The 14,585-nt window shown below is 56.0% G+C and overlaps 1 protein-coding gene across 4 annotated transcripts in view; it reads left to right on the top strand.

The window, feature by feature from the left end:
* Positions 1-8,511, top strand: part of ADCYAP1R1 (ADCYAP receptor type I) — a gene marked incomplete at both ends in the record, with an annotated part of 39,200 nt that extends 30,689 nt beyond the window's left edge. For 2 of the 4 annotated variants that reach the window (XM_082846312.1, XM_082846313.1), the window contains 3 exons: positions 5,529-5,658; positions 7,070-7,111; positions 8,323-8,511. In XM_082846312.1, the coding sequence (XP_082702438.1) occupies positions 5,529-5,658; positions 7,070-7,111; positions 8,323-8,511 (361 nt within the window). Of the gene's footprint in view, positions 1-2,254; positions 2,339-5,528; positions 5,659-7,069; positions 7,112-8,322 lie in introns of all 4 variants that reach the window. The other 2 variants (XM_082846314.1, XM_082846311.1) reach the window with 2 other exon arrangements.
* Positions 8,512-14,585: the final 6,074 nt, after the last annotated feature.

Genomic DNA, 14,585 nt, shown 5'->3' on the forward strand with positions numbered 1-14,585 from the left:
CTGCTGTGGGGTTCTCCAAGCAGCCTCCATCCGCTACCCTTGTCTGAGTTTCTTATCCTCCCTTGGATCCAAATGAGAACTGAGCTGATCAGCCAGCCTAGGTTTCTCTCTTCCTGTTGATTGCATTTCTTTTCTGTTTTTCACTAACAAGTGACTTTTCAGAGATTCTGACATCTTCCTTTCTCATGCCTGTCTCTGGCTTTTCTGCCACCCCTTTTCCTTTTTGTTTCTTTTCACTGGATCCTTTTGAACAGTCATTGGAGGTTTGGGGAAAGGGGGTCTCAGAGGAGAACAGCTGAAGCTTTAGAGTTTGGGTGTGCAGGAAGTGACATCTGAGGTTTGGGCTCTTGAGCTCCTGGACCCTGATTTCTGTGATTTCCAGGCCAAGGTTGAGGGGTCAGGCCACTGGCTGTAGGAGAGAGTAGTCAACCTTTCAATCTGGGCAAGGTAGAGAATAAATTTGTATACTAGAATGGCTTCCATTCCTGAATACCCAATTAAGCTCTTTTAATTCTTGAGGAAAACATACTTGTATGTGTCCATCTGTCTCTTTGTATGTGTACAAAACAGACCTTTGACATTCATTGAGGCACATGAAAAACTTCTCAAATACATGACTTCCTCACAACAGTGTTCCTGGAATTTTGATTTGCAGGTGGAGCACCTAGGGATTTTGTTAAAATGCAGATTCTGAGGCAGCAGGTCTGAGCCAGCCACTGAAATTCTGCATTTCTAAGAAGCTCTCAGGTGGTACTGATACTGCTGGTCTGGGTAGCAGAGCATCATAACATCCGTCATCTGTATAATGGTTCACTAGTGCCCATCTCGCAGTCTGGTGTGAATTGAAACATGTTGTTAATTAAATGAGAGAACCACAGACATAACTGAGGCAAGGATGCTGGGTGGACCTCGGCTTGCCCCATCTTTGAAGTGTGTGATTCACATGTTCGCCTCAGCAAAATGACGTGTCACTACATGTCAAGGACCTTCAGACTTACTCTTAAAAGAGTGGGAATCACAAATTATGAATCCATGAATGCCAAAGGTCTGGCCTCTTTGTGCGTATCTGTTCTTATTTGCATCCGACCCCCTCAGGTTGATCAGTTCGCCAGCAGCTACTAGGAGCTCCGCCACACGGTGCCTGAGGAGGGGGTGTGAAATGGGCACCTCTTCTGCAGTCTGATGAGATGACACAGCTCTTACTCCATTTCTTCCCTGTTTGTCAGAGATGGAAACAAATGAGTTGTGCCGACGCAAGCACAAGCAGGTGGAAACTGAGCCTGAGACCTCTCTGAGGAGGCAGAGCTCTGTGCCTCGCCCAGTGCCAGGTAGAGCTGGACGGGCATCCTGGGCCCACCTGTGGGTGTCTCCTTAAGGTGACTCGTTTCCGCAGGCAGCGGGGCAGAGCCCGAAAGGTTCTCTCTCAGCCTTCAGCCCCTGCCCTCTGAACTTTTATCGAGAAGTCCAGCCAGCACTGTGCAGTGGAACTCTCGGCAGTGTGGGAAATGCCCCAGACCCGTGCTGTCCAGCCCAGGAACCACTAGCTGCCTGTGGCTGTTGAGCCCGTGTAGTGTGGCTCAGGCAACCCAAGAAGTGGATTCTTCACTTAATTTTAACTTACATGGTGGATGTGTCGTGTTTCATGGGTCTGCTCCATCCATCCCGCCTCTGCTCCCCTTAGGCCCACACTGAGGTACCCGGGGGCTCAGTCAGAGGAAGGTGCGGGAGGGGAGGGTGGGGGGAGGACCAGTGGGTGCTCCAGCTGGTTCTCACAAGCAAGTGCAGAAATGGCCTGATTCCAGGGCTGGGCCAGCGTGAGGTCCATGGCGTGAGTTTCCAGCTGCCCATCTTGCTGAGGGATCTCCGTCAAGGCCATGCTCTGTGCCTGGAGCTGACTCTGGAGACAGTTCCTGGTCCCCTGCGTGAGCCCCAGTCAGGCCCCACCTTCCAAACACACGTGTTCCCTCCCTCCCGAGCCCCACCACCTGTCGGTTTCCCAGTGTGAGGGCTCGCGTGTGCCTGTGCGTCCGTGCACACACGTATATATGTAGAGGTGTGTATTTCTGCGTCCAGAGCTGACCACGTCTCGGCCCTTGGCTTCCTCCTTCTCCTCCACGTGACGCCCCGGCCCTGTCTCTCTCTACACCCTGGGCCTCTCTGCCCGCCCCGTGATCCGTGTCGCCCTAAGTCCCACCTCAGTTTCTCGTTGCCCAGTACCCGCAGCTGACAGTAATGCACATCTTGTCACACCCAGCAGCTGCGTGCAGAAATGCTACTGCAGGCCACAGCGGGCTCAGCAGCACCCTTGCAAGATGTCAGAACTGTCCACCATTACTCTGTAAGTGTGCGTGGCGTGGCTGCGGCTGGGTGCTCTGGACGGGAGGGGGACGCATGCTGCTGCTGCTGCCACGCCCAGAGCTTGCGTCCACCCAGGCTGGAGGAGAGCAGGGAGCGAGCCTGTGCCTCCAGCCCCAAGCCCTTTCCCAGCTCTTGCATGTTGACATCTGTGTGTCTTGTGAGTTCTCTGCAACCTCGTGGCCTGGGACGGGAGGGGAGGTTGCGGGCATGGGGCTGTGGCCACGGTGGAGCAGGTGGGGCGCGGCCGGTGCAGAGCAGGAAGCAGCTTTGAAGCCTCTGCCGCTGCCGCTGTCGTGATGTGTGGTCTTCCGCCAATCCCCACGTCTCTGGGTTTCAATCTTTGCAACTGCCAGATTATTTCTAAGGGCCTTGAGCTTGAGTTCATTTAGGCTGTCCTCCTGTAGGGGGCGGGACCCTCACCCCACGCACCTCACTCCCACCGAACGTGCTGAGTGGCTGACTCCCCACACAAGCCTATTAGGTGGGTACTTGTATTATCCTCATTTTACAGGTGAGGAAACTGAAGCGCAGAGAGGTGAAATGACTCGCCCAAGGCCACACGGTTGGCAGGGTGAGGATTTGAACCCAGGGAGTCCTAAGCACTAGTCCCTGGGGCATCTCTTGCTGGAGCCTCAGCTCCAACTTGGACACCCCTTTAAGTGGGGGGGCCCACTGGAATTCGGGGGGCTCTGACCGTTGGAGCTCTTCTTTGTACTCTTTAGGCCTCTTCTGCCCGGTGATGCCTCCTTGGGGCAGGAAGACAGAGGCTAAGGCCCTGTGCCGCGGTCTCTCTGGGTTAATCAGATCGTAGCGTTGAGTCTGTGACTCCTCAACGCGGGGTTCCAAGGTTCACACCATATGTTCCCATCCCAAGGCCTCCGAAGGACAGAGGTCCTCGGACTCTGAGACCTAGTGACTTCCTCACCTGCCTCCACTGTCCCATCTACCAAAAGGAGTCATGGGGGTGCCCTGGGTCCCTGGCAGAAGTCCCTGATTATTCCTGGGCTGCACTGGGGCCACAGGGGAGAGAAGGCGTCGCCCTTGGACTATACTGTGGGATGCCCTGCTGCATTCGCCACATCTGTCTGGGGCCGGGAAGGGCCTGAAAGGTTGTGTTTCTCAGGTACCAAACCCGTCCCATCCACCACCACCACGGAAGCTGGAGAAGTTTGGCCTTTCGGTTTCCAGGGCACTTTTCAAACGTCAGGGGCAGATCCCTGGAAACAGATCCATTCTGGGGAGAGGAGGCAAGAAGGCAGGGACCACGGCACATCCCAGGGCTGCCTTCCCTCCTCAGCTTCTTGAGTTAAGCTGCTCTTTTAAAGTAACCCCTTTAGGCAGGGTCACAGAGGCACCCGCAAGATGTCCACACGCCTGCGTTTCCAGGCCACTGTCCTCTTCTTTTTGGACTTTCATTCTCCAGCCAGCACTTCTCGCTGCCCTCTGGGTGCCTGGAGATGAGCATGAGCAGGGCTCCCAGGTCATGCTCAGTGTCAAGGGCTCCCAGGTGTTCATCCCGGGCCCGCGTGGTCATCCCTTCATGGACACGCACTTTCCGAGTGTGAGCCCTGTGCAGGGCGTGTGCTGGCCAGGGCAGATGACAGTTAAGTGAGGTCCCGTGCCTGCCTTCAGAGAGCCACATCCGAGAGAGGACAGACACATGAGAGGCTAGACCACTCCCAAACTCAGCTGGGCACTGAGTGGGAGCCCCTCAGATCCTGTTGGCGCCCGCTCTGGTCCAGGCACCCCCAGGTCCTGTAGAATGGGCAGTCAGTGAGCACGGGGAGGATTGGTGGGCACTGGGCACTCGAGGGGCTGTTTCCTTCTGGGACTGAGCCTTGGTCCACCTGAAGGTCTCCCCAGGCTATTCCTTCCCCTTCCGCTGTGTCCCCTCCCCTGCTTTTCTTTCTTCCCCTTCCCCATCCTTTCCTTCTTGGTAGATGCTGGTCGGCCAAGGGCATCACTCAGACTCCATGGATTCTACTTCTCCTGAAATCCGGACGCCCCACATTCAGTAGAACATTCTCTCCCAGAAAGGCTGGATGGGAAAGAGGGAGGGAGGGGCACACAGTGTGACTGCCCCAAGTCAAACGGCCACCCCCGTACCCCGCTGCCCACCCTGGTGGGCCGAGCTCTGCTAGGAGGGCCCAGGGGGCGGACTGCACCTGTCAGGCGGGGCTGGCTCTTCCAGGAGATCCAAAGGGAGCCAGTCTGCTGGGGTGGGCAGAGACGGGGTCCCCCCTTTTGGAGACCCTCTGGGAGCCGCCCTCCCCCCAGAGCAGGACCCACAAAGAGCTCGTCACCATGCCTACTCTTGATGTTTTCCCGTGGCTTCTGTACCCCACCCTCTCAGACAAGAGCCCCTCCCCACTGGGCCCAGGAGCCAGTTGCAGTCAGAGGAACCTCAGAAGAGCTGGCCTCGGAGAGTACTGAGGTCCCTTGGGCCGTTTCTGCCTTGCCCGTTCTACTCCCACCTGAGCAGACAGCCTTTGCTCCCCCAGCTCAGTTTCCCAGGTGGCAGGTTCCTCCTGTTTATGCTCGGAGTCAGTAAATCCTTCCTAGGACCCCTCCCGTGTCTCTCCTTCTGTGGTCTGCCCAGTGTTCCCCGCCCGCCTCCCTGTCATCAGCGCCTCTCCGTCACTCTCCACGAGCATGCCTGGCTAGCCCCAGACTCAGGAAAGCCGACGGTCTCTGTGGTTCCCGAGGGGCTGCTCTTTCCAGGCACAGGGAGCTGCTCTTCAGAGCAGGAGAATGCTTGTTTTGCTTGAGGACACCTCGTGTTGTCCTTCCAAATCCCATCCCAGGACTTTGCCCTGACTTCACTTTTCCCAAAGGTTTCGCACCTCCCAAAAAGGATCTGTGTAAATCACACACTCACGTGTGCATGTTTAGTGGTTGTACAGGATACCGGCATGGCCTAGAGGGATGGGTGCCCTGCAGACAGGGGGTTGTCTCCCCAGCACTTCCCAGGGAGTTCTGGAAGCCTGGGCTCTGTTGGCTGCCATCTCCCCCAGGCCCCACGCACCGGGAGAGAATCCTGAGGGAGCCCATGGATAGGGGCCCCAGCTCCGGGGGAGAGTAGGGTCTGGGACTGGGCTTCTCTGCCCTGCATGGCTCTGGCCCCAAGCCCTGGCAGCTCCCGGAGCAGAGGTTTTGCTCTTTCCCCACAGACGGCTCGCCCGGTCCACCCTGCTGCTCATCCCACTATTTGGAATCCACTACACGGTCTTTGCTTTCTCCCCAGAGGATGTCAGCAAGAGGGAGAGACTTGTGTTTGAGCTGGGGCTGGGCTCCTTCCAGGTAGGTGTGGTGTGTGTGGAGGGCAGAACTCATGGGGAGCCAGGGCCCTGGCCTCTCCCTTGTTGGTGTTCTACGTCTTTAACCTATTCTAGGTTCCACCTCTGGAATAATAGTACTAGATTAGAAGGGAGCTGGGATAGCCCTTTCTACTGTCCACCCTCTAGGCTCCCATGAGAAGACAAGCTGTTATTTTCTTGTTGCTGCTGCGTCTGGGTGTCCTGAGCCAGGCCTCCCTTGGGCAATCAAAGGCGGCAGCTCCTCGCCCCTCACCATCGGCCCCGGGGGTGGGCAGAGTGGCCTCAAGAGACCTCTCTGACTTCAGCCTGTAGAACGTGCACCCCGTGAGTGCTGGAGCTTTGTCTTACCCAAGTGAGACAGATCCCCAGCACAGGATCTGGTCACAGGGAGCTGAATGAGCTGAACGGGGGGATGAGCAAACAGATATGTAAATAAGTGATCCAGGGAATGAGAGAGCCAGAGACTAGTAAGTCCGTGCATGAAGGAATCAGTAAACGGGGCTGTAAATGAGTGAGTGAAGGGGTGAGTGAGTCAGTGCGAGGACGCGTAGTGAGTAAGTGAACAGGTGGGCGCATGCGTGGGGCAGTGAAGGTGGTGGGTGGCTCCCTTGAAAGTCCCCAGGATAGAGCACCTCTCCCTAGCCCAGCTGTTTAGAGGAGTATTTGATCTCGATGGTCGGAAAGTTGTTCTGTGTATCTGACCGGACTCTCTCCCTTGCCCCATTTTAATTCAAAGCCATCTTACCTGTTCGGGTTCTTAGCCCGGGAAGGCTGGGAGGTTTGTTGACGAAGCCCCAGCCTGGGAGTCAGAGCCTGGGCTTCCTGTCTCAGCACAAGAATTCTAAATGCACAGAATATAAGTCAAGAATGTGTGTAGACGAGCCGAGCACCTCCTCTGCCCCAGGCACTTCTGTGGTGTTCTGTGTGTTCTGCGTACGAGGGTGTCTGGCCGCGGGAGGGTGGAGTGGGGAGGTGGTGGTGGACACAGACAGGACTGCTCTGTCCTGTAGGACTGCTGCCCTCAGGGGGCCTGCGGGCTGGCTGGGGAGCCCAGAGGACACTCTGGGGGCGTGCAGGGAAGGCCTCCTCTAGAACGTGGGTTAGAGCTGGCCCTTGGGAATGGGAAGGATTTGACCAAGGGAATGTGAGATCCAAAGCCAGGGTTGTCAGTGGGAGGGAACGCCCCCGCCAGCCACTTGGCTTCATGGACGTGGCCATCCTGGTGGAACGGAACTTTTCCCATCTTACCGCGGATTCCCAGGCAGGTGCCTGCATTCAGATCATCTTAGTTTTCTGCTTCCTGGTGTCACTCGCTGCTCCTGCGGCCTCCCGCACACCCCGGGGGGAGGGCTCCTTGCTGGCATTCTCAGGTTTTGTTTGTCTTCTCTCCCTAGGGCTTTGTGGTGGCTGTTCTCTACTGTTTTCTGAATGGGGAGGTAAGATCCTGGCCTTCTTAGCAGTGGAGGTACAGCTTGCTGGGGAGCAGACAGGGCTGTGGCCTGCTGGGCGCACAGGGCTGATCCTCCCGACCTGGACTCTGCCACATTCCCAGCACCTACAGGAGGGGGCCGGCAGCTGTGCCGGCGTCTCCTGACGGCCTCCACCCTGTGCCAGATTCTCTCCCGCTTTGCCTGCTGTGCAGCTGAGGCCCAGCCTCCAGAGCCGAGCTCCCTCCATAAAGGCACCCACTGTTGAGTGCAGACCCACCCGGGAGGGCTCTCACCATAAGACACACCTTAGTGGGGGCGAACCGAAAGTGAGGAAGGACAAAGCACAGGAAGTGGTACATACAGTTTCTGAGGCTGGTGATGGGCAGGGGTGCTGAGTGGGGAGCTATCCGAAGTTCAGCCCTGCCCCCAGCAGGCCGGCCTGCCTGCCCAAACCCATCCCCTGTAAGAGCGGGACTTGAGGGGCCCTGGGGAGCGGCTTGGAACCTTCTAGCAAGGCTCCATTTCCAGGCCTGTTAGGGTGAGGCTTTTGAGCAGAGTGCGGAACAGAGATGCTGAGATGGGGATGGGGGCTGAATGGGTGGATGGCTTTGGAGAGCGGGCAGACGTCATTGCACCAAGTGCTTGGGTGACCGTGGCAGGCTTCCTCCTCTTTTTGCATCTGAGAAATAAGAAGATTAGCTCAGACCACCTACAGAAGGGTCAGATAAGGGTAGATATGGAGAGGCAGACAGGGCCCTGCAGGGAGTGGCTGGGAGACACAAGAAGTCGGAGTACAAGCAGCTTGTCAGGACCGACGGTGGAAGTGGGAGCCGGAACTGGAGGTGGAGGGTGCCTGCACCGCACAAAAGTGCTGGCGAAGGGGGTGGGTATGTGGACGCTGAAACTGGGCATGCCCTGCGCGCACCATGCTAAGAGCAACATGGGGGTCTTGGCCCAGAAGGTGCTTTATTTAGTGATCCTCAACCCTAACGGCATACTGGAATCCCCTGGGAAGCTTTAAAACATATGGGTGCCCCACCCCAGAGATTTGGTTATGGTCTGGGCATCTGGGTTTTTAAAGCTCTCCAGGCGATCCTCATCTGCAGCTGCCGTTAATGGGAGTGCCCGCCTGGGAGGGGCCCCAAGGCCGGCAGGCGGGCAGGTGAGGTGTGGGAGGGTGTCTGCCCGGAAGTGACCGCCCGAGTTGCCCCCCGCAGGTGCAGGCGGAGATCAAGCGGAAGTGGCGGAGCTGGAAGGTGAACCGCTACTTCACCATGGACTTCAAGCACCGGCACCCGTCCCTGGCCAGCAGCGGGGTGAACGGGGGCACCCAGCTCTCCATCCTGAGCAAAAGCAGCTCCCAGATCCGCATGTCTGGCCTCCCGGCCGACAACCTGGCCACCTGAGCCCACCCTGCCCCCTCCTCTCCTCGGAACAGCGGCTGGGGCTCGGGTGGGTGGGCGCCGGCCCACGCGTGCTGTGCCTCTTCTCTCCCTTCGGGCTGGCCCTGGGCTGGGAGCCCAGCTCCCCGAGGTGGGAGAAGGATGCAGGGCGCAGACGGGTATTTCCCCTCCCCGTTTTGGCGCTGGCCCCGCCCACTGTGGGCCCCTGGGCGTTGACCCCAGACATGTAAATACTCCTTAATTTTGGGAAAGTCGTCCCATCCCTCCCCCTCTACCTTGTGTCCCTGCTCACCTCAGGCAGGTCCCCAGCTCCACCCGACCCCGTCCCCACCAGCCTCAGTGATCGCCTGACCCTGTGTGGGAGGCCTTGTGAGCTGAGGCTGGTGACCTTGCTTTGGTGGATTCGGGGTGGCCCCTGCCTGACAGCCCCCCTGCAGTGTCTGACTCTCGGTATGGACTCTTTGAGTCTGCTCGCCACCCCGTGGCTCTTTTCAGGCCTGGCCCAGTCCCTGAGGCTGCCAGAGGTCCAGCGTGGAGTGCTTTTCGGTGCAGGCGAGACCCATGCTCACCCAACATCTTGGTATCCAGGTGCCCAGTTCCTGGGTATCAGACAGTGGGAAAGCTCCAGGGCTCTTCCAGTCAGAGTCTTCAGTTTGGATGTGGGGCTAAGGCCAGAGAAAGTTCTGGTGCTTTTCATTTGGCCCAAGAAAAATTGCCAGGAGCCAGAAAAGTGGATGTGATTGGAATGGAGATGGAAAGAGTGTGGAGGGACCCATGGAAGAAGACCTCCACCACCTCCATTATCTTACCCCTGACTCAAGGTAGGCGGGGGTTCATCTGGTAGCTTCCCTTCTGTGCCTCCTGTCCCCAGGCATCAGTTGCAGAACATTGAGAGATGGATGCCTCAGAGAAACTCTTCCCCAACTACACTCACCATATAGAGCCCCTAAGCCCTCCCCCTTCCCCTCGAAGTCAAAGCCATGACTGGGATGAACCAGCCACCTTTCTGTGACATCAGTGAATCGCGAAGCACCTTACACCTCCACGTGCCCAGGGCCCAGGGCTCCCCTTCATCGCCCCCCCACCGCCCCGGACCACGAGGAGCCTCCGTCACCAGCTTTCTCTGGCTTGGGCTCAGCTAATGAAATCGGAGACCTCTGCAAAGACTTCCCTCTGTGCGCTTTAGACGTGGAGTCAGCACGGATGCCGGGGTGTCGTAGGGTTTGGGAGGGGAAGCCACACCTGCCATGCTTGTTAGCAGGGGCTGCTGATGGGAGGAGTGGCTGCACCCAAACTCCTGTCCTGGCTGCCCAGCCACAAGTTACCAGACCACACCCTAAGAATTTAAACTGGGGCAGAACCAGGTTCAGGACAGGCGGAGGAAAGTGCTAGAATGCAGTGGCCATGTGCGGGGCCCGCCTCATTTGTGTCAGCTTGTGGTGTTTCTGTCCAAGTGTGTGTGTGGGCTTGCTTCACGGGCACGTTCTGGAACACTTGGAGAGTTTGGGAGGATGGGGAATGTTGCTTTGCTTGGTTTTATAAAGAGGAAGAGGCCCAGGGGACGAAGGGACGTGTTCCTGGAGAGGCCTTCGAAGTGGCTGGAGAAGGGCCTAGCGCTTGGTTTACAGATAAGCTCCATGTCCAGGGAAGCACTGTGGACCCTGGGTCTTGGCTAAGCCAGGGGAGGGCAGGGCCTGCTTTCCCTGCTCCAGGCACACACGGCGGCTCAGGCTGGCCATGGAGTGTGTGGCGGCCTTCCCCCCCTACACCTACCTGCCTCATGATCTCCTTCCCTCTGTCTGGGAGCCACGTGTGTTACCTGAGGGGGTGTCTGTTGGGAGACCTGAGTTGCTTGGAAGGACTCACAGGCTTGGATTCAGAGACACACAGTCTGCCCCAGCTGGGCTCAGACTGCTGAGCTAGTGGACACAGTGATCCCTGTTCTGGGCCTCAGTTTCCCCATTCGTGACATGAGGCGACTGCTAGTGCTTCTCCAGGCTCTGTGCTTCAGTAATTCTCCAGTTCAAAGCCAGGGCGGGTAAAAGGGCACCATTGTTATGTGTATCGTCTGCGGTTCTGAAACGTCTGTGTTTGTGTATGACTGGAGGGAGGTTGGATGCTGTGTATTCTCCCTTTCTTAGAAATGGGACATCTGTCTCTTCCATTTGGACACCACAGTGAGAGGGAAGGCTCAGGCCAGGGACAGCTGGACAGGGCATGATATGCAGACCCAGCTGTGTCCCGGCTGGGGCAGGGTGCCACGTCTGGGTGGGCAATGGCTACCCCCAGATCCTAGGAGCGGTACCCTGAGTTTGGACCCTGTTTCTTCATCCTCGCCCCCACCAGCAGGTCTGCTTCACTGTGGAAGAAGAGGGTTTGATCTTATACATATATCATCACAAAATAGCAAAAGCAAAATCTACCCCGAATCCCCATGCCGTGCTGCCCCCTGAGCTGTGGGCCTGCATCCTCGTAGAGGTTCCAGGTTCCTGTTGGTTGCTTTTTGTCAGAACAAATTATTGCCAGCCTTGTGAGCAGATGTGCCTGATGTATTTTGAATGCTCCAGGAGGTCAGGCAGCTGTTCTTCAGGGTCACAGGCAGTGGGGGGACAGTATAAGGTCTGGGTACCACCCTTCCCTCTCTGACCTGCTTTTTCAAACCTGTAAAATGGGCAATAAGACTAGCTAGCTTTTATAGCCCACTGTATCTCGGAGATTCTCGTCTAGACATCAGCCATCTCCTGGGAATGGGCTCCAGGCAAGGATTGCAGTATTCACCTGGACCAGGAACAGGTAGGAAATCATGCTGAGTGAGGAGGGGCCGAAGGGCCTTGGGAACGGTTGGGCTGGAGAGGAGCAGAGTTATCTGACTCCGTGTCTCTAGAAAGGGATTGTTTTTGTGCTGTGCAATCCCAAGGGACAGAACTCACCCAGGGGAGGCAGAGTGTTCCTTGGGATGAAGAAATCTCTCGTCCTCTGTCATGACTGTGCTGTCAAGCAGTATCAAGAGAGAGACTCTAGCCCTGGGGGAAATGGGACTCCAAGTCAAAGATGCTGAGCCTGTCAGGGAAACCATGAGGGGTCAGAGTGTGGGAATCGGGGTTCAGGGGCTCTCTGGCGGTCCCCAGCACGACAGACTTCATGACTTCCCACCATGCCTGAGGCCAGGCCATGTTCTCTGTCTCAGTGGGCAGCTCCGTCACCCTCCTTGACGTATCCAGGGGCCTGCAGTGATTCCTTCTCTAACCCACACCCCTCCCTGAACCGGCTTCTCTAGGGCATAGGGCCAGAGAGCTGGAGCTGGGGCCCGAGCCTTGAAGTACCCTCAAGTCCGTTATCACCCACCTCCTTCATCTGACCCTCTCCCTTCCCGGAAGGAAAGCTACAAGAGGCTTCTTTGTAATTCTGTGAGTACCCTTGATCCACTCAAGGCCACTTCAGAGTGAAAGCAGGGAGTGCTCTGTCGTCGTAAGTTCCTACTTGGGCCCAGTGACCATGGATGCCTCTGGAAGAGCCCTGAGCAGGAAGCAGGGGACCTGGGCGTCTTCCAGTTTTGCCACTGACCTGTTGTTTGGCCTGGACTCCTTCATGTATCTTTGGGGAAACTCACAAAGTACTAGAGCTGGGAGGAAACTTGGAGATCTGCAGGTCAAGCCTCCCCATCGGGCTGATGAGAAGACACAGACAGGTGGGCTTAGCACAGTGCTGCACCATCTGGGGACCCAGGATGCTTTACAAACCTGAATGGGGAAATGGCCTGCCAATATGTGCCCCCCTGCACGTGAGCCAGAACAAGACACCCAGTAAAGCTTCCGACCAGAAAATATTCAGCCTTGCGCAGGAGAAGGGCTCTGGTTACGGAGGCTGTCGGGACTCCAGACTGCAGGAGGGACAGTGGAGTCGGTGTGGTGAGGGGAGACCTGCGTTCTAGCCTCACCTGACCACCTGCTCTGTGCTCCAAGGCACAGGCACTCTCTGGGCCTCTGCTTCCTAATCTGAGAAATGGGTGGACATGATTTTCAGTCTGGCCCACGGGTCAGGGGCAAGGTTGAGGTGAGATGCCCTTGCATATGGAAGGGCTTTGGAAACTACACAGGTGTGAGCTGTTTACTGGGGTGAAGACCTCTGAAAGGGGGACCCCATACTGTTTGTCAACTGCTTTGAGCCCTCCTGGGTTAACCTTTGCCCCATTTGTAAAACTACCAGCACTGGGGGGTGGAGGGGGAGGCCAGTGGGCTCTGATGGACACAGAATTCCACGTTTATTCCCATTAGTTGGGCGTTTGTTCTTCGGATAGAATGAGACTTCCACGTGGGTGATGTTAGTGTTTCCATGCCACCCCCGTGGGAATCCTTCAAGAATCTGGGACATCCCTCAAGGGCTGTGTGCTCATTTTTCTCCTTTTCCTGAACTCAATGTCCTGGGATGTGTCTGTGCTTGGCCATGTGTGTCTTGTCTTATGTCTGTCTTCTGTAGCTTTGCCCCTGTGAGGGCTGGAGTGGGGACGCCCCTGGCATCCCAGACGTGGTCCAGGCTCGCTGTGGGAGCCGGGCCCACCTGGGTCTCATCTCCCACAATAAAGATAAGCCCCACAGACCTCACTGCTACCGCTGTGCTCACAACCTTGTCCGGGATTTTAAGAATGTCAAACTGCTATAGATGATTCAATAAATGTCTTATCATTTTTTCCTGGTGGCTGTAACTTGGCAGAAGTGGAGGGCAGGGAGGAGAGGAGGTGGAAGGGGAGGAAATCTGATCCCCCAGAGTAATCCAGTCTATAAGGTCCTGTAGCCTTTTCGAGTCCAAGGGAAAGGTATGAGAATGGGCCTGAGTGACCTTAGAATGGACTTGGAAGAGTAAAGTCCTGACCTCAAAAGGACCTGCAAGGATCATGCAACCTGAGTGGAATCGAGGTCACTTGGATGTTCTGAGTTCCTAGAAATGGAAGCAGCTCACCTCATAGTCTTTGTTGCTTCATGACCTTTGTATTGTTTTATGAGAGTGGCCACTGGCCATGCCCAAAGCCTGCCTGCAGCAAGCATTTCATTCCACAGGTAACCACAGGCTCCCCTAATTCTTCTGGACATTCCGAGTCATCAGCCCCTGCCAGACCAGATAACCAATTCCAGGTAACCCCCATTTCCTTGAGGTTCTGTTGATTTTCCACAACTTCCAATGCCCATATTTATATTAGAATTTTTAGTTGCTAGCTATAGAAGATCATTTTGGCTGATGAATCAGAAAGTAAGTTTAGAAAAGAGGATATTAGGCAGCTCATAGAATTCTTTTGAGGCTGGAGAAACCAGAAAAGGTGTCTCAAGCCTTATCATGTCATGGAACTGAGGCAAAGCTGTTGACTGCTGCTGCTACCAGTTCAGGGATGTCTCTTCTGTGCCAGGGACCCAACCTCACAATTAACCACTTTTGAAAGCAAATAGCTTGGCTGTCTTTGTCACCAGCAAGCCCAATTCCACGTGCAGCCCCTTTCTTCCACTTGCTCACTTCTGAATCAAAGTCTCACACGAGTCCATCAGATTGACTGCGTTCTAGCTGCAATGAGGCTGGAAATTTAACCTTGGGGAGGTCAGGCTCCTACATCTGGAGAATTTCTAGATTGAACATCAGGGTTACAAAGTCCTGAAATAAATGCCTACCACCACAGGCCTGAGGTCTACAGCAGTTGCAGAGCCAGCTCCCTTCGGTGTTCAGGTGGGCCACTCTGGGGAGGTCAAATCAACGGAAAGATGAATCCCAGCCCAACTGCACGGGATCCCTACAGGCAGCTAGACCCCTCGCCGAAAGCTCCTAGGTATCCGGTGCGGGTGCTCCCCAGCTGGGAGGCTGCCTGAGATCACCCCTGCTCTTTCCTCTCCAGGTCCACCTCGTCTTCCACTCGTAAGGGAGATTATCAGGCTATGTCATATGACTTACCTGGCAGATATCTTGAGCTGCTTCCAAAATGGAACCTACCCTTGAAGGGTGAAAGTCAGTCTCCTTGTGTGTCAGACTATGCCGACCGCTCGCAAAGATGACTTCCCTAGTGCTTAGAAAAATATTCTTACTGGTGTGACCATGAT

The sequence above is a fragment of the Leucopleurus acutus genome, assembly GCF_964270905.1.
Source record: "Leucopleurus acutus genome assembly, chromosome: 9".
Classification (NCBI taxonomy): domain Eukaryota; kingdom Metazoa; phylum Chordata; class Mammalia; order Artiodactyla; family Delphinidae; genus Leucopleurus; species Leucopleurus acutus.